Source organism: Abramis brama, assembly GCF_963993115.1.
Source record: "Abramis brama genome assembly, chromosome: 14".
Taxonomy (NCBI): domain Eukaryota; kingdom Metazoa; phylum Chordata; class Actinopteri; order Cypriniformes; family Leuciscidae; genus Abramis; species Abramis brama.
The window spans coordinates 33,880,083-33,898,965 of NC_139976.1; the positions used below are offsets into that span (position 1 = coordinate 33,880,083).

The 18,883-nt window shown below is 37.3% G+C and overlaps 1 protein-coding gene across 7 annotated transcripts in view; it reads left to right on the forward strand.

Moving 5' to 3' along the window:
- The window catches only part of mapta (microtubule-associated protein tau a), a 36,773-nt gene extending 18,703 nt beyond the window's left edge, over positions 1-18,070 (forward strand). For 5 of the 7 annotated variants that reach the window (XM_084134686.1, XM_084134687.1, XM_084134688.1 and 2 more), the window contains 11 exons: positions 467-1,087; positions 2,442-2,476; positions 2,603-2,725; positions 3,556-3,631; positions 4,668-4,927; positions 7,251-7,343; positions 8,362-8,454; positions 9,133-9,225; positions 12,048-12,129; positions 12,275-12,381; positions 16,113-18,070. In XM_084134686.1, the coding sequence (XP_083990812.1) occupies positions 467-1,087; positions 2,442-2,476; positions 2,603-2,725; positions 3,556-3,631; positions 4,668-4,927; positions 7,251-7,343; positions 8,362-8,454; positions 9,133-9,225; positions 12,048-12,129; positions 12,275-12,381; positions 16,113-16,310 (1,781 nt within the window). In that variant the 3' untranslated portion in view covers positions 16,311-18,070. Of the gene's footprint in view, positions 1-466; positions 1,088-2,441; positions 2,477-2,602; positions 2,726-3,555; positions 3,632-4,667; positions 4,928-7,250; positions 7,344-8,361; positions 8,455-8,803; positions 8,897-9,132; positions 9,226-12,047; positions 12,130-12,274; positions 12,382-16,112 lie in introns of all 7 variants that reach the window. The other 2 variants (XM_084134685.1, XM_084134691.1) reach the window with 2 other exon arrangements.
- Positions 18,071-18,883: the final 813 nt, after the last annotated feature.

Here is an 18,883-nt window from a genome sequence, read left to right on the forward strand (position 1 = left end):
AATGACAATAAAAAAGGAAATTGAAATTTAAGTATTTTATTTTTCAAAGTATGCTCAAGTGTACTTTTTTACAAGGGTAGTAGCCCAGAAATGACATGTCACCTATGTCCAGTTTTATTTAAAAAAAAAACTTTTTGCAAGCAATCATGCTCTTCAGTTGTACCTATCGGCTCATATTTCTGTGTTCAGTGTCAAGTCCGGTTTCATCACTACTGTTTGTTTTGTATGTTAGCAAAGGCCAGCAAACCAGTTTGATATGTTTGCTCGTTATCTTTCCTCTACGGGTTTTTATTCCCTCCTTAACATGTGACAGTTTTCTTGGAACACCTTGTGTTTTTAGAGAAGGAAAAGTAATGGAGAAGTTGTCATTGCTTTCTATAAAACATCTGACCAGTCTGTGTCCATGGTGAATGGGACATGCATTATTATAAGTGCAAGTGTAAGGCAAAAGCGGCTTTGTTTCCAGCTTTAGCAGCAGGGTTTTCATCTGATGGTTATGATCAACACTCGGACTGGAGCTGTGTTGACCACCAGAGAATACAAGAGCAGGACGAAGACCTCCTCAGAAGCAGCTGGGCTGGACAACCAGACCATTCCCATCATCGGCGGACATCTGTCAGTCCAGACCGCACCAAGAGCCTTTCTCTGGAGAACGAGCAACCTGTGACTTTCCTGGTTCGCAGTGCCGCCCTGGAGGACCTGACATCCGTCGGGGAGAGGATCGTAGAAGCCAGGGCTGCTTACAGTGAGACCCTTCAGGAAGAGGAAGAACTGTCCTTTTACGACAATGAGAGCCATGCTGAAGAAAAAAAGCTTCCAGCATGGGCCAGCAGGGCTCAGACAACTCACGCTGAATCTATATATGCACCTTCTGAAACCAAAGAACATAGTTTTACGAGCACTTTACCTCATGAACACATGGACACAGTGGGCGCAGTGGAGGAGAAAGTTGATGCTACGTTATCAGAGGTTAGAGCTGCTGCTGAAGATGCAGAGACTCATCCTCCTGCTAGCACAAGTGGCTCTCCAAAAGGTGTCCACGGCTCCCCGGCAAGAAAATCCCTGGTGCCGGTGGCTCAGTTTAAAGGTCTGTGCTGTTAAGCTCACAGAATCCCAGTGCAGTGTCTCTTCCTTGGTTTGCCTCCACCTATGTTTTACAGAGCGGCTTAGCTATGCACCACTTTCTGTCTATAACGAACATCCTACAAAATAAGCGGCGTGCTGAGGAGAACGGTCTGTTGTCCTGCAATTTTTTGCTACAAGTCGTTCTTTTTTGAGCACTCAGCCTCACTCTGTCATTCTTTTGTTTCCTCTTGCAGCCTGTTTTGCGCTGATTGATGAAATCCATGTTTGCTGGCCGTGTTTCAGTCTGGCATGTCTGTGTGCATGAGTGTGTTTGCATGTGTTCACAACACCATCATCTGGTGCAGCACCGCTTTAACAGATCCCCTCACTTTTATTTACAGCCTTACTTCTCTCAAATGTTTCTTTAGAGCAGGGGTGCCCAATCCTGCTCCTGCCGATCGACTGTCCTGCACAGTTCATCTCCAACCCTAATCAAACACACCTGCCTTTAATTTTCAAGTGATCCTGAAGACCTTAATTGGTTGCTTCAGGTGTGTTTGATTAGGGTTGGAGGTGAACTGTGCAGGACAGACGATCGGCAGGAGCAGGATTGGGCATCCCTGCTTTAGAGCATAAATTATACAAAGTTTTGTTGAAATTCTCAATTGAAAAACATTAGCAATACATTTAGCAAACTGTAGTCAGTTTAATGAAGGTATTTCCGCACTGTTAGCATAGTTGCAACCTAGTTAGCTGCCTAACTCTTGAAAATAAAGAGGTTTTCACAGCAAATTCTATAGCAAAAAAAAAAAGAAAAAGTAAAGAACATTTTAATAATCTAAAGAACCCTTTTCCACTGTCAAGAAACTTTTGGCCAATGTAAAGATTTTAAAGGTTCTGCAATGAACCATTGAAGCCAATTAAGAACCCTTTTTTTAAGAGTGTACTGGGGTTTTAAGAAAGCATATGTGCATTCTTATCTTATTTATGCCTTCAGATTCTAAAGTAGCATCACATATAACCTTTACGAAAAAGGCAGTCTCAGAATATATTACGTTGAACTCAGTGATAAATCCAAGATGGCAGGCCAGATGAGAGAAATGTTGACTATCAACCGAAACTATTCAGCAGTACTTAAAAGAATTCATAAAAATATTTAGCGTCATTTGAATCGTCAAACTCCATTGTGTGTCAAGTCTCCAGTGTTCCAAATTAGTCTCTTGTGAGGTTTAATAATGGTTAGAATTGCTTAGACAATGAGGCAGGTCACTAGGTTTAACAACACATGTAGAGAGTCTAGTTTTTTCACTTTTCAAGTTCATTCAAATTGATATATTGATTGTATTCACATTGGTGCATTTTTTGGTTCTTTACAGCTCAGTCCAAGACCAATGGTGATGCTGAGAAGAGGGTGAGTGCTAATAGCTATTTTGCATTATTCTTTTATTCTCCTCCACTTTCATTTTCTTGCCTTTTATTTTGCTTATTTGTACACCATGGGGTTTTCATCCACTACTGTTTTGCTCTCTATATAAAGACCAAAGTCAGACCCTCCTCCCATAAAACACCTTCCTCCCTCCCAAAAAAGTCCTTGGCCTCCTCTAGTAGATCTCCCTCAGTACCTGCCACCAGTGCTGGGCCAAGAGAATCCAGGCCAAGAGTGAGTACAGCTGCCGATGTCCTGCCGCTTCTGTGGAGAATGGTCTACTCCTCTGTTTTACTGGCAGTCTGCCCACTGTCTGGTGTGATTAACAGTATCTGCATCTCTCCTCTTGCTAACTGACAAGCATCTCATTCGCACAAATATTCTATTGTTGGTGTTAATTTTCATTAGCACTGACATCTGGAAAGGCTTTTAGACTTAAACTTCAGCTGCAGCAAAGTTTTTGTGTTTCCTGTGGATGGGTTCATAATTATTGAAAGTGCTTTCAAACTCTATGTTTGAGCAGGCAAACATGTCATAAGGATTATTTATGAGTGCCTCTTCAACTTTGAGTGGGTTTGGCTCTCTGGACTCTGAGTAGTTCCTTTTAGTTGTCTACTAACAATGTCTAACAATGGGCATGCATGTATCACTGGAGAATTTTGTTATTTTTGTCATTTTCTGAACCATCATTTAATGTCATTTCCAACACATCATTTAAACATTTTTGGAATAAAAATGGCAAACTCTTAAGTATGTCTTATTAATGCTAATGTTATATAGCATTTGTATCCACAATTTAAAAAATATTTTCACACTTTTTGGATAATTTGAGAACAAAATAATATTACCAAAGTGTAATTAAAAATTAGTCATAAAACAATAAAACAAAATGAAGAAAAAAATGAATCTCTTATTTTTAATTATATAAAAGCGGGACATAAAAGGGTCATAATAGAGACATGTATAGACATTTGCAGTTGTTTTGTTATCCATAATTGCATGGAATATAATTATTAATGTGTTTCTCTTTCTTACTTTCTTTCTTTTTTTCTGTATATCTCTAGGCTCCTAGTAGCAGTAGACCTCATGCTGCTGGTACAAAGATTCCTGCCATGACTGCAGTTGCCAAAAATGGAAAAGGTAAGTAAGATTTCTTTTACAAAGGAGTTTATAGATATAAATGTGTTATATACAGTAGTGGCCAAACGTGATGTCCAGAATGGATATTTGCACAATATTAGCTTTTATTGACACTTTCAAAATATGAGGAGTAGGCCTATGTTATATTGGGAAGAAGAATACCCTAAACTTGATTAAGGTATCAAAATGACAAAATTATTTGGCAAGAAAGGCAAACTTCAGCATAAATATGGGTTTTATTGTATTATGCAAAAAAAGGTATAGAAAAACAAAAGCTCAGGAAATAAAGCATACATTGACTACATGCTTAATGGCGTCACGCTTGCATTTGGTATTAAAACACTCCAGTCTTCTCCTACGAACATACCTGACACCATCCAATTCTAGGTTGTCAAGTTTTGACTTGTCGGACTGCAGAACATGCTCCAATCTTCCTTCTTCCAATCATCCAGATTTTCATTCTCCTGCAAAAATGCTCACTAGTCTTCCTTGACCAGCCACAGCATGTTACATTCTGCATGGCAATGGCCTCAATGTGCTTTGAAATTTTTCTGTGGACATTGTGACAATTCACATCCTAAACATCAGCAATATCCAAAAGCGACTGACCGAGCGATTGAATATTCAACAATATTCTCCTTGGTTGCAGAGGACAGCTTCTTCCATTTGGCCGTTTACACTAAAACCGACAAAACAACATCTAATAATATAGCTAATCCTTTCCGCACAGTGATTTATTGAATTGTAGGCTGGGAATAATGAGACTACTTTGCCAAAAATGACTTCCGCACAATTTGGTATGTTTCATTGCGTCATGACAAAAGATACAATTGAAATGTGGAATGCATACATTCGTTTTACACTACTACAGGCTCAACTTCATAACATGCATACAAAATATTTAATAAATATTTAGTTGAATAAAGTGCAAAGAAGCCATTTTCCCTAGTCGGATATCACTTTTGGCCACTACTGTATATTGTTCTTCATTATGAAATAATTGTCATCATTATCATAACACTATACTGTTTCCCAGACTCTCCAAAGACCCCGGAGACCAGTGGGCACAACAGCCCTGGCACTTCCAAATCCCCTGCCAGTAAAGCTGTGGGTGGCAAGCCTCCAAGCACAGGAAATGAAATCAAGAAGGTCGCAGTGATTCGCTCGACCCCTAAATCTCCGAAGAACCGTTCTCCTACATCGCTGTCCACCGCTGCCCCCCTCCCTGATCTGAAGAACGTGCGGCCAAAAGTCGGTTCCACCGACAACCTGAAGCACCAGCCTGGAGGTGGCCGGGTAATTCATCTTGATTTATTTTACTTCAATGTTCGGTTTGCAGTTGGGTTTGAGATCAGATTTAAATCAGATGTTTCGGTTTTTATATATATATATTATATATTTTTGCACAGTGGAAACATTTCCGCCAACTTCAACTTAAAAAGTTAAGCCAGCAACTGAACATTTCACCTGATGTTTTTAATAATCAAAATCAAATTGGCTGTAGAAGTCATTTCTACTTGCATTATATTAAACTGTTGAATTATGTATAATTTTAAAAAATGAAGTTGAAATTGTTTATGATGAGTTAAAGTAATGGAAAAACATATTGCCATGACTTATTGATCATATAGTTTTTCTACAGTGTGGTCAAAGAATGAGTGTGTATGGGAAAGACAATTTGTTGTTAGTATTTATTGTTGAATAATCTCACAGTTATGTAGATATATTTAGTTGAAACTTGACCAGGGCCGTGCACAGACCTTTTGAGGGGCATGTGCTGAAACTGAAAAAGGGCACCCCCCTCCCTTTTTTTATATATATCAAGATTATTTAGTAAGCCTACATAAAAGGAAGAAATGGTCACATCTTCATGACAAATTCAATAACACAAAATAATAGTATCAAAAGCTTTAGATTTATTCACGATTAATAACAACCATAATTCAGCTTTGATCACAGAAATAAATTACATTTTAAAATATATTCAAATAGAAAACAGTTATTTTAAATTGTAAAAATATTTCACAATATTACTGTTTTTGCTGTATTTTGGATCAAATAAATGAAGCCTTGGATTGAATTAAATAATGAATTACATTCTGCATGATAAAATATAAAGATTTCACAGTGATCTTCTGTAATTTTTTTTTAGTTACTACTACTACAACTACAACATTACTGTAGTAAAACCATGTTTTACTACATTTTATACATGTGAGGACGAGCGGAGAGTATAGAATACTATAGATTAAAAAATTAGCTAGAGAGCGAATATGTGTATATTAACAGCCTTGAATTAACCATAATTTAATATTATTACCATAACATGATTAGCCTAAATGTTAATAAATTAAGTGTATTAGCAATCATAAATCAAAGAAGAAATTTCTTAGAAATATATGTTACCTAGGTGACGAGGATCACTCATCACTTTGTGTAAGTTCCAGTACGAAACAGCGCGGGGGCGCACCTGTTATGATTTGTATTACTTATCAATATATATAGTTTTTGACCAGCGAATGTGTGCAAATGTGCATTTTTTTTGTCCGTCATTAAAACGGCGCCGGCGCCTGCCGGCGTCACATTACATTTTCATCAACAGGTTACAAACTAGTGTGTTGTAGCTATATAGGCCGGGCGCTCAGTCTCAGTCAGTGAGTCAGACATCAAATAAATTAAATATGAGCCTTTATAGACATAGTGTTTAGTAGTACTTATTCAAACAACAAGATATTTATTTACCCTTCGCAAAACTTCGTTCAGCTGCTGTCTACTGTGCGGCTGCTGTGGAACTTCAGTTGATTCATTGAATATAGAGGGGGCGGAGTTATCAGCTTACTGACAGCTTGAGGATCGAATAAGATTTACACAAGCTCGTTTTAAGAACTTTCATTGGCTAAATATTTGTAAAACAGACAGACAGACGTAAAGGGTGACCAATAGCATTGATTTAAAAAAAAAAAAAAAACACCACCAAAAAAAGGGCACTTTGGAGCGTAAGGGCAAAAAGGGCATGTGCTCTGCACAGGTTGAGCCCTACCTGTGCACGTGCCTGAACTCGACCCAGGCTTATAGGTCCTTAACATGCAATCTACTAGCAGTCACATATCACATAATTACCACATGGCATGCAAGCTGATCCTGCAGCCAATGAGATTGCTTGCTCAATGTTTAAATAGTCTGGGTCAGTGTTTGTAAGTTAGTTCCTCTGAAACCCTCCACCTCCCCCAGCTCCACCTGCCTAGATCTGCTACGGGACATATGCATGTCTATTTATGCAGTAGCAGCAGCAGCAAATCTTACATGCTCACAGCAGCGTGTCTGTGTATCTGTTAGCAGTAGCAAGTCCATACTTGCTCAGCAGCAGCAGTGTAGCAGACCAAATACATTAGCATCGCCATATTCAATAATATGCTAAAACTATTCTGAAAGTTGTCATGATTGAAATTGTTTTATCAGTAGTTGCAAAATCGCTGATATATTACACAATGTTACGTCTTTGCATATTGTTTCAATCTCATCAGCTAATGCAAATTCACCTGTTTATTACTCAAACATCTCTCTCTTCCCTACAACAATAGTTTTTAAGTTAACTCTCCCAATGTTCTGTGTTTCACAGGTGCAAATTCTTGATCAGAAGGTGGATTTCAGTAATGTGCAGGCAAAGTGTGGCTCCAAAGCCAACCTCAAGCATACGCCAGGAGGTGGCAATGTGAGTAACTACGGAATGATTCGAACACACAAGTTTCATTCCTTCATTTATGATCACCAAACAGTATTTATCAGTGGCTATCCCAACATTATCAGTAAAATATGGAAGCTTTTTTCCGCCACTGAATAAAAAATAAACATGTAATTGCAATTTTTTTTATCTCACAATTCTGACTTTTTGCAAATTGCGAGTTTATATCTCACAAGTTGAAATCTTAATTGTGAGAAAAAAAATCTGAATTGCGAGTTATAATGTCTGAAATGCGGGATATAAACTCGCAATTCAGATTTTTTTAGTGTCTATAGTGTTTCATCAATATTTATTTCAGTTTGTTATTTTAGTACATCAATTTAAACATTGCATTACAGCTAGTTGCCAAGAAAACATTTCTCATTTTCATTTAGTTTAAGTTTTTTATATATTTCATTTCAGTTAATGTTTATTTTATTTTAAGTTCAGAAAATGTTTTAATGGTTATAGTTTTAGTTTTCAGTTCATTATAATAACCATGGTAAGAATTGACTAATATATTATCATTATTATCTATCCAAGAATGGTAACTATCCAGTTGTCCGAACAAACTAAAATGCATGCCGTTCCAAATAATATGTCTTAATGCGTCATGAGAATCGGGGAACCTTTAGCATTTGATGTTCTCGTTCGTGAAAACTTCCAAACGTTTGCTTTAAACAGGTACAAATTCTTGATCAGAAGTTGGACTTTTGTAATGTCCCTTCTAAGTGTGGCTCCAAAGACAATATCAAACACACACCTGGAGGTGGCAATGTGAGTTACTGTGAGATAAACCATTATCCAGACCCGGTTCACTCCTAAATTTACCATCAGCCATTTATTCCTTACCAAAAAAAAGTATAACAACCTGCTCCTTTTCCAACTGATGGAAAGAAGTCAAGACTAATCAAACTCCCAACCATCCCTTACTGACTCAAGATGTTCCTGAAATGTTCCTCATGAAGTTGGAAACACTGTATGACTTCAGATCTCTGCACTCTTTCAGGTAAAAATTCTTGATCAGAAGGTGGACTTCAGTAATGTCCAGTCAAAGTGTGGCTCCAAAGACAATGTGAAACATGTACCTGGAGGTGGCAATGTGAGTAACTATAGGATGAACTCAACGCCCTGTCTTGGTTCTTCCTGAAGTTATGACCATTTGTGAAAACCTTGTAAAAACAATCTCATTCAATTTAGTAGGTCTGTCTGTTACACAGTCACTTTTAAATCGATAATGAACTGAAAAAGAGGGTCTTTACTACTGTTGAGTTGATTGTTAAAAACTACAAGACAGTCAAAAGTGAGAGGGAGACAAAGCCATTATAGTGAAGTCATGTTTTATCTTTACCATTCACAAACTCATGGCTCTTCCTCTCTAGCAGTTCTTTCTGCCTCGAAGATAATTAGCAACATAACTCCTGCTCTTCCCCAAATTTCTCATTTTCCAGGTAAAAATACTGGATCAGAAGGTGGACTTTAGTAATGTCCAGTCAAAGTGTGGCTCCAAAGACAATATGAAACATGTACCAGGAGGTGGCAATGTGAGTAACTATGGGTTGAACTCAACACCTTCAGTCTTGGTTCTTCCTGAAGTTATTTTCATTTGTGGAAACTTTGAGATTAACAATTTGGACACCCCGTCAAAGTCCTGCTCTAAAAAGCCTTTCCTAATGATGAACTATGTTAGTTTCCTCTGGTTGCTCTCTGGGTTCCTCTCTGGTCCTGAGCTAAAAAGACAGATAACTCCTTGTCTTCCCCAACCTGTTCACTCTTTCAGGTTCAAATTCTCGATCAGAAGTTGGACTTAAGTTTTGTGCAGCCTAGGTGTGGTTCCAAAGATAATATCAAACATGTACCCGGAGGTGGAAAAGTGAGTAAACAGAGGACCGTTTTTTGTTGTCTTAACCAAAAATCATACTAAAGAGACTTTAATACTAGGGATGCACTGATATTACATTTCTGGCCGATACTAATAACCTGATTATAATATCCGATAACCGATAAATGTTAAAATGTTAAATGTTAAAATGGTTTGTTAAAAAAAATGTGAATCTCAACATCATAATGTACAATATAAAAGATGGATATTAATTTTGAGAGAGTATAACTTGTAGTGAGCATTAATTAAAGGGTTAGTTAACCTACATTTTTTTAATTCTGTCTTTAATTACTCACCCTCATGTCGTTCCAAACCCGTAAGACTTTCGTTCATCTTCAGAACACAAATGAAGATCTTTTTGATGAAATCTGAGACATTTCTGTCCCTCCACTGACAGTGACGCAACTGCCACTTTCAAGCCCCAGAAAGCAGACGTCGTTGTGTGAACATGTGTTCATATTTTGTAAATAAAGTAGTAAATTATGTTTTTTTGCGCAAACAAAGCACTCGCGTCACTTCATAAAATTGAGGTTAAACCACTGGAATCACATGGATTACTTTAATGATGTCTCTGGGGCTTGAAAGTGGTGGTTGTGTAGACTTGTCAATGGAGGAACAGAAAGCTCTCAAATTTCATTAAAATATATTCATTTGTGTTCCAAAGATGAACGAAAGTCTTACAGGTTTGGACATGAGGGTGAGTAATTAATGATAGAATTTTCATTTTTGGATGAAATAAACTAAACTATTTTTGGGATAATCTAAATGTAAACATATGGGAAATGAGCATTCATAATTAAATAGTCATAGAACCGATCTAATGTGTTTCCCTATTTTAAATGAATGCATGGTAAATCCTGCTTGGTTTCTTAGCTATGACTGTATGACCACTCACCCTCTAAAACTCATAAACGGGAATGTTTGCATGCACTAATTTTTGTAAATCAAAAATCCAATATCCATTATGATTATATGATTATCCATTATTGAATCCAATATGATTTCAGAGTCTGTAATCTTTATTTTATACAAACCCTAAATGTTGCAATCCGATTCATATATTTGACTACATGTGCATTGCATTTATTCCAAACAAAGCGTTCAGAACCAGAGAAAGCCACTGAAATGTCAGTGGAGTCTGTTGTCGTTTTTGCCTTGATGACATATCTAAAAAAGCTGACATTTATGTTAGAAGAGGTTTTTTTTGCAAATATTTAGTAAATATTCAGTCTCATTCCACTGAACAGTGTGTAGGACATGAGACGTAGGTAAACGTACTCATGATCGCGAGACATAAACGCACATATGTGTGACGTAAAACATATTTAAACGTGCGCAAGGTATTTTTTTAATCCGATTGAGAAAATAGTCGGATTTAATAGTTTACATGCTTTCTTCTTTCCTGTTGATCGGATTATTTCAGATCTACACCATCCCTTCCAATCTGATTGAAATTTAATTCAGATCAAGCTCAGTTGAATCGATCCAGGTGTTTGCATGAAGGCTTTTCAGTCCATCAATCTGATTATAAATGGAGGATTTGGGTGGATGTACGCATAACTACTGTTTTTGTGGTGTTTTTTTAATTGCTTAGCTTTTTCACACTTTCTTTTCCAAACCTCCAAGAACAAGAACATCAATTAATTGTGACCCTCGATACATTTAAGCGTAACTCAGAAGAACATACAGGCTGTTTTGTGGCATTGACATTCCGGGGAATTACATTTCCTGCAAGACATGTTAAAAACAGAAACCTCCCTTACTTCAGTAAAGTTAAGCATGTAATAAACAATTCTCCATATAATTAGAAGACTTTGATTTTTGACTTTTAGGAAAACCTCTATCCTTACAAAAACAGATGACCACCACTGAAATCCTAAGCCTTAATGCCGACCGGCTTGTCATTACGGGCAGTCATTACACTTATTAAAGTACCAGCGAGGGATCCCTAGAGATCCTCATGCACTCAAGAGGAGTTGCACTCCTCTGCTGTTGAAGGCACAGAGGGGTCTTGTTGTAGCGCTCTGGTCAGCAGAGCTTGTCTTTGTGGTGAGCAGTTGGCTCGAGCTAAAAGTTGACCTCACTCTGAAGACACTGAGGCCTTTTTATACAGAGAAAAACCCCAACAGCTGTGGCTATGAGGTCATTGCTTCTATTTTTGGAGCAGGAATGGTACACAATTGTACCGTTCTCATGTTGTGTTTTCAATCCATAGTCTAAAATGAAGAACATTGAAGAACATATCTTTTTAAAACCGGTGACCAACTATATAATTAATGTTGTGGTTCATCATACTTTGAGGTTAGATTACATTGCTATAAATACAAATTGGTTTTAAAAATTCTCAGAGATGACTAAACCACCAAGAGAGTGTTGCATTGAAGTGACTGAAAAGTTTACTGACCAACTGCACTTTAGCACCTGTCTGGCATTTTCTCAAGCTTTTTCGGTAACACTTTATTTTACAGTGTCATTGTTACATATGTTACATGTAATTACTGTAGTAATAACTATACATAATGCATAATTACATGCAATTAACCCTAAACCAAACCCTCATCCTAATCCTACTAACTCCCTAGAGTAAGTACATGTAGTTAATTATTATTACTCAGTACTTAAATGCATAATTACACTGTAATACTGACACGTTAAAATAAAGCGTGACCGCTTTTTCTCTTTCTTATGTAAATGGAGGTGTTTACATAAGAAAACATACTTTGAAATGTAAATTTGGATAGTTTTTAACGAATTTAGAATTTTTTATAATTGCCTGGAAAAACATTAAAACCCTTGTTTTTTGTTTTGAAAAGGTCCAAATCCTCCACAAAAAGATTGACCTGAGCAATGTGCAGTCAAAGTGTGGATCGAAAGACAACCTACGTCACAAACCAGGTAACCGTAGACATCCACTTTGGATTTTAAATGCCACCGACAATCGAAGCTCAAGCTTTGGACTCAGTTTTCTCAGCATTTTGAATGCATGTACATAATTGGCCATTCAATATAAGTCATGAGGAATTTCACCTGCCTTTTCAAGGTGGAGGAAACATTGAGATCAGGTCTGAGAAGCTTGATTTCAAGGCTCAGTCAAAGATTGGATCTCTGGACAACATTAAACACGTGGCTGGAGGAGGCAGCAGGAGGGTAAGACGACATGTCCTCCACTGATGGGAAACGATACTCAAACTATTCATTCTCCACCTCTACTGTAGAACCTACACACCCTAAAGTTAAATATGAAAGTTTATAAATCCTTATCATTTTACAACCATGTCTGTGTAAATCTGTCTCAGGTGCTCTCTGGGTTTGAATCGTTTAATTCTTTAGATGGCTAGGCTTAACAAAATCCCCTGAACTAATTTAACTCCTTTAAATTCTCATCTCATTGCCCTTTGTTTTGATTCCATGAGCTTCAGAATTTAAAGAGGAGATAATGTTTTGCTTTTATTTGTCTCTGCATATTAAACTGTGATTAAAAATGTATTTTAAGAGAAAACATGACATACTTCATCTTTAATTTATTTGCATTTGTGTTGCCATCGTTTTCCTTTTTTGTTGAACCCATATCATTTTGTGTTTCTTTCTGTTTTGGTTGACCATGGTGTTCATTTCACCTCTCATTGGCCACCCTGGGGTCCGTCTCTAGAGAGAGAAGGGGAGAGGGGCAGATACGCCCCAAGATGAGGGCTTCCTCACCCCAGACCCCTCTGATACCCCCACCCTCTCATCTGCCAGTATGTCCCCAGAGCCCATCCTCCTCAGCAACCCCCAGATAAAGATTGAGGACTCCAGTAAGTATTTAAAGAGAGGCAACGTGCCCGAAATAGACAGAGATATCCACATCAAATTAACCATCACTGTACTCTCATATATTTTATAATATAATATTTGGAGAGTGCTCAAATATGGGGACACATTACTATTAATAGGGATAGTTCACCCTAAAATTAAATGTACTCACCCTGGCGTTATTCTAATGCCGTTCTTTCTTTTTCAGACCACAAAAAGAGATTTTTTTTAAATTGTCCCACTCACACTCCTCTTAATGGCAGTGAACGGTGACCAGCATCAAGGTTTTTAAAAAAATATGCAAAAGTAGGCTATCCAATGTGACACATGTCATATATTCAAAGTGTTCTGGGAGTATACTAGAACCTTTAAGATGTCAAGTCACCTTCATTTATATAGCGCTTTTAACAATATAGATTGTTTCAAAGCAGCTTTACAGTGATAATAGGCAATTAAAGTTTTGGCTTTACAGCAGCTCTAGAATAAAGTTATTGTCCAGCTAAAGTTATTTTTGATTGATTCACTTCCGTTGCAAGACTTTTTTGTCGCTTCCGCGCATCCATGTGAACTGGAATCATTTTGACAACGTATTATCTGTAGAGAGGTAAAGGGAGGGGAGGGAGGCCTTCACAGGGGAGAGACTAGTTGACACTTCAGGACAGCGTTGTCGTCATGTCCAGGCAGGTCCTTCATCAGATCTGGATACGGCCTGGATCCGGCGGACTGCGGTAAACCTCGGGATAAATAGAGAGACTAATATTAGCATAGATGCCATTCTTTTTTTGATGTAACGAGTACATCAGGATTTATGGGAAGTGTTCCCGGTTCCGGCTGACCTAGTTTATGCAGCCTAACATTGAATTATAGAAATTGATAATGTGTTATGTGTATGCTAGGTCAAAGAGATGTGTTTTTAGTCTAGCTTTGAACTGACAGAGTGTGTCTGCTTCCCGGACAATGTTAGGAAGACTGTTCCAAAGTTTTGGTGCTAAATAGGAGTTTAGATGCTAACATCCATGGAGACTTTTAAGTGCACAAAAAGTTATTTTAGTGATGGTTCTTCAGATTAATAAAATTCACACACACAAAAAAAGGTTATTTTAGGAACTGTTCACTGAAAGGTTCTTTGGGGAACAAAAAATGGTTCTTCTATGGTATCACTGCAAAAAAAAAAAAAAAAAAAAAAACTTTTGGAAGCTTTATTTTTAAGAGTGTTGGCTGTTGGTCTTCTGTGCTTGTGTTCATGAGACTCTGAAGCACACAAGTTGGGAGAAATCAAGATTAATAACAATGCCTAGAAATCCCTAAGTATGCGTGTTCTTTCTTCACTGAGTTAAATATCTCTGGACCGGAACTCCATTTGTCTCATGACTGTCCGAATGACACTTGACAGATGTGAACTGTTTGTTGCGACGAACACAATGGATATATTCACTTCAGAAAATGCAACACTTCATGTTGCATTTTGTGTGTTTTTCTGGGTGAGTCTGAGTGAACTGAGGCACTAATAGAGTCTTACGAACGCACAGTCGAGCACAGAACGGCCAAGGTCAGGATTTGCTTTAATTATACATTAAATTTCGGTTTGTTTTTCACCAAACCCTGTCGTATACCCCCAGAACACTTGGAATTTATGGCACATGTCGCATAGGATCATTCAATCATCTTTTTAAGAAAAGCTTGATGCTGGTCGCTAATCACTGCCATTGCACGGTACAATACTTTTTACAAATACTTTTATTTTTATTTTTATTATTGTCCTTTGTGGTCTAAAAAAGAAAGAAGGACATACTACATTGGAACAACACCAGGGTGAGTAAATGGACTTAATTTTCAACTGTTCTAAGACACTACAGACACTACAGGTGAATATGTTAGAGAAGCTCAGTTGATGAATCACATAACATTTCAGAAAACTTGTGAGGCAATTATTTTCCCTAATGTACTGTTTAAATATGCAAATAATTTCATTATCTAATTTGCATACATTTCCAGAATTGAAATCTGAACATTGGATAAAGCCAGGTTTAAAATTCTTTTTATTTTGTTGATATATTCCAAAAGGGGACTTTGGATGTCTCTTTTTTAACACTGAAAGTACTGTCAACAGTCAGAATAAAATACATTTTCACTATGTTTTATGAATAAATTGTTATTAACAGACCCATCTGTAAAAACCTTCAGAATATATAGGGGTAAAACTGGAAAGATGTGAAGATTTCTGGCTCCGTCGAAGAGAAAATCTCAATAAAGACATGTATTGTAATTGAAATCTACAGATACAAATAGATAAAGTGTAAAATGTGGGGGGTTTTTTTCTTCTTTTTCTTTACACTAATCTGAAAGAAGATAAAATACGGAAACAAACCAGTGCCACTGCCTGAAAAACAATGGTTTTGTCTGTAGTGTCTTAAAACAATCAAATAATCACTTGATAAATCCATTTGCAAATAAGAAACCACTTAGTGAATCACATTTGTAGATGGATCAGTAATCAACAAAGATAAAATATTTCATACAAATGAATTAAAAATAATTTGCCTATTGCTTATAATAAGCTTTCACAAGTATCTTGTGAAATGCATCTTGGGTGCCATCTCCTGGCACGGAGTGATGGGAAATCAACTGTACAAATGAGCAACTGCCCAACAAATGATAACTTTATTTTAAGCTTTTTTATGCTGCTTTATCCCTTTTAACACCACCTTTCACATTTTTTATTGTTTGACAAATTGATTATTTTTACATTTATTATTATTTAGCATTTTGAGGGTACAAAACAAATATTTCAGATTTTATAACATCCAAGTCCTGACCTGCAGCTTAATGGCCACTAGAGAGCAACAGTGATGTTGAATGATGGAATGGCCCTCAGAACACAGGACTTAGATTAGTATTTGCTTTCTGGGAGTTTCCAGTACAGAATGATCCTGGATGCCTATGCATGGTGGTTTTATGGGTGTTTTCACTCGAGAATTCTGTGTTAATCTCCATCCAAGAATCCCAGGTCCCCTCTGAACCAATATCCAGTTCACCTCAGGCATTTCATTTGCTCTCGTTAGTTTTCATATATTTCCCTTCCCCAGATTGAGTCGCACAAACTGTTGTTCCGCGAGCAGGCCAAAGCGCGGACCGACCACGGCGCAGAAATCGTGTCTCTAGACGAGTCTCCACACGGCCTGAGCACCGTCTCCTCTTCTGGCAGCCTCAACATGGCAGACCCGCCGCAGCTTTCCACCCTCGCCGACCAGGTGTCTGCATCACTGGCCAAGCAGGGCTTGTGATTGGACCATACCACCACCAAGCCACGCCCCCAAACCCCACCCCAGAAAAACAGAACACACACTTTCACCTGCCTGATGGTATTCTAACCTCTCTCTGAAAGTCATTTTGTGGCCCAGAAAACAACGCCAAGTAACGTTTGGCAATCACTGTTCGATTTTGTAATACTTCAGATTTGTTATAGGCCAATGAAGCTGTTTTAACTGTGAATTGTGTATGAATTTGCCTGTTCACTCATCCTTTGCTCTAAGGCAGGGAATTTAACAATTGGGAATTTCTTCCAGTAGCCCTCCCTTGACTATATTTAGCAGCACAAAATGACGTTCATGTATTTGAATGCCTTTTGTTGACCATTTTATATTTTCTCTAGGCATGCCTGGCTTTTAGTTATGACTGGATTTAGGACAGTTCAGACAGAACCCATTTTTCACGTTCAGAGAGGATTGTTCTCATTTTTGAATCAGGATAAAATTAGATTGAGATTATGAATAAGTCGCTTAGCAGTGCTTAAAATAAAAATTAGAGCATTGAATCTTGACTTTGAGATTGAAAGAAGCTTAAAGCCCCTCAGTCCATTTCTGAAATGATTTGCAAGGCTTACGTGAAGAAAAACAGGTGCATAACAGAAGCTGAAAGGGATCTCTGTTGTGCTGTTGGTCAGAGATTACACTTCCTGCAGTGAACCATGAGATTCAGAGTGATTCATAAAGAAACTTTCTTACAGTATTATTCTGCGGATATGAGATGTTTATGATATGAAAACACTCTTTTTGTGTGCCTACTGGCAGTCTTAAATTATTGATTTGAATTATGTCAGTGCTTCTTTGAAGATGCCTCTCCTTCTGTTTTTTTTTGTTTGTTTGTTTTTTTGGAATAATATTTTTAACATTATGCATAAAACAAAATATCTTCAAATTGTAGCTACTTGTTTACAGCTGTTTTGGACACTTTTATTGGTAACGCTTTACAGTAAGATTCAAGGTTTTCAGCATTTATTAATGCAGTAGTCATCATGAAATAAAAATGAACAATACTTCTACAGCATTTATTAATATGGGTAAATGTTCATTTCTACATATACTAATACATTTTTAACATTTCATTTACCTACTAAAAATAAACAATAATAAATTAACCTAGATTATAAATTGCTGTAAAAATGTATTCTTTGTTGTTTGAGTCATAATGCATTAACTGATGTTAATTAATGGCAGGTTGCAGTTGAGAAATCTGGACATTATTTGAAATCTCTTGTGGAAAAACACAACCTATGCATCTGTCATTTTTTCCCATAATACTGCCAACAGTTCCTCTCTTTTCCTGCCGTGACATCCAGCTCTAGCGGAGTTATCATTTTTGAGATGAATTGCCAAACTGTATTGTAAATTTGCCCACTACACTGATAACATCTTCACGAAAAACCACCACCTGAGCACAAGCATGCCGTTAAACAACCTCCTCGTGAACACATCCTCCACTTCCACTTTAGAGCTGTAAAATGTTAAGTCAAGGTATTCTATTCTGCTGAATGATGATGTAATGACCTTAACCAGTCATATGGCTTAAATTCTCTCCTCTGCACTGCACTATCGCAGAATGTTTTAATGAGCTTTGAACCACTCCACACTATCTTTGCTCCTTGCATGCATTTCATGTAAGCAGCCTGAGATACAGCGTTGCCTCTTACACGCCTACTTTTGCGTATATCCCGTAATCGCTGATGTGCTTATTAGGAATCTATGTAGATAGTAGTGGAAAAGAGCACTACTCAGACGGCGACCCCTGTTTCTTTGTGTTGGAGAAGGAGCTGTGTAACTACCGTTAGATATTTAATGTATGTTTATTGTATGTTTATGACTGTATGTTTATGAGGACTTGAAAAAAAAAAAAAAAAAAAAAAAAGCAGAGAAGTTCAGAGACCATGCCTGCAACACTTTAACCTGCATGCTAAGTTTTTACATGGATTGGCGACACGTTTCTGAACGTTTTCTAACTAGGGTGTTTTTTGGAAAGGTCGGCTGAGCTTGGATATGGGATAAGAGTGTTTTGTTCCGCTTGTGATGTTGTGTTGAGGGGGGAAGTGAGTGTGTAGCAGACAGAAGAGGGAAAGAAAGTCTGTCCTTTGGTTTAAATGTCTCACTCTATAGCAGCACATCTGCGACGTGGTTTTAGGCGCAGTTTTACCATCCTGTTGTCATTGACTCCATACACCATTTTTGCGGTTGTAAATTTTAGCTTGGGAATTGTGGTTGTCAATATTGTTTGTGTGTTTTATTAATAACTGGTTTACAAATATTCTTGTTGATGTACATGTGAATTTGGAAATAAAGGATATTAAGCAAATGTCTACTTTTTTTATTATGCTTTTTATTATAACTCAAAATACTTATACTAATACATACTCGTGGTGTCACTGTGTTCATCAGAGAACATTGTTCCAAAAAAGTAGGCCAAAAAGAAAAAGTCAAATAGACTGTTTTTTTGGGGTGGGGCGGGGGTTCTTGTAAAACATATATATGTATAGCTTATTAGCTTATTTAATTTTGCAAAGGTGTCAGTTCATATTAGACTTTCT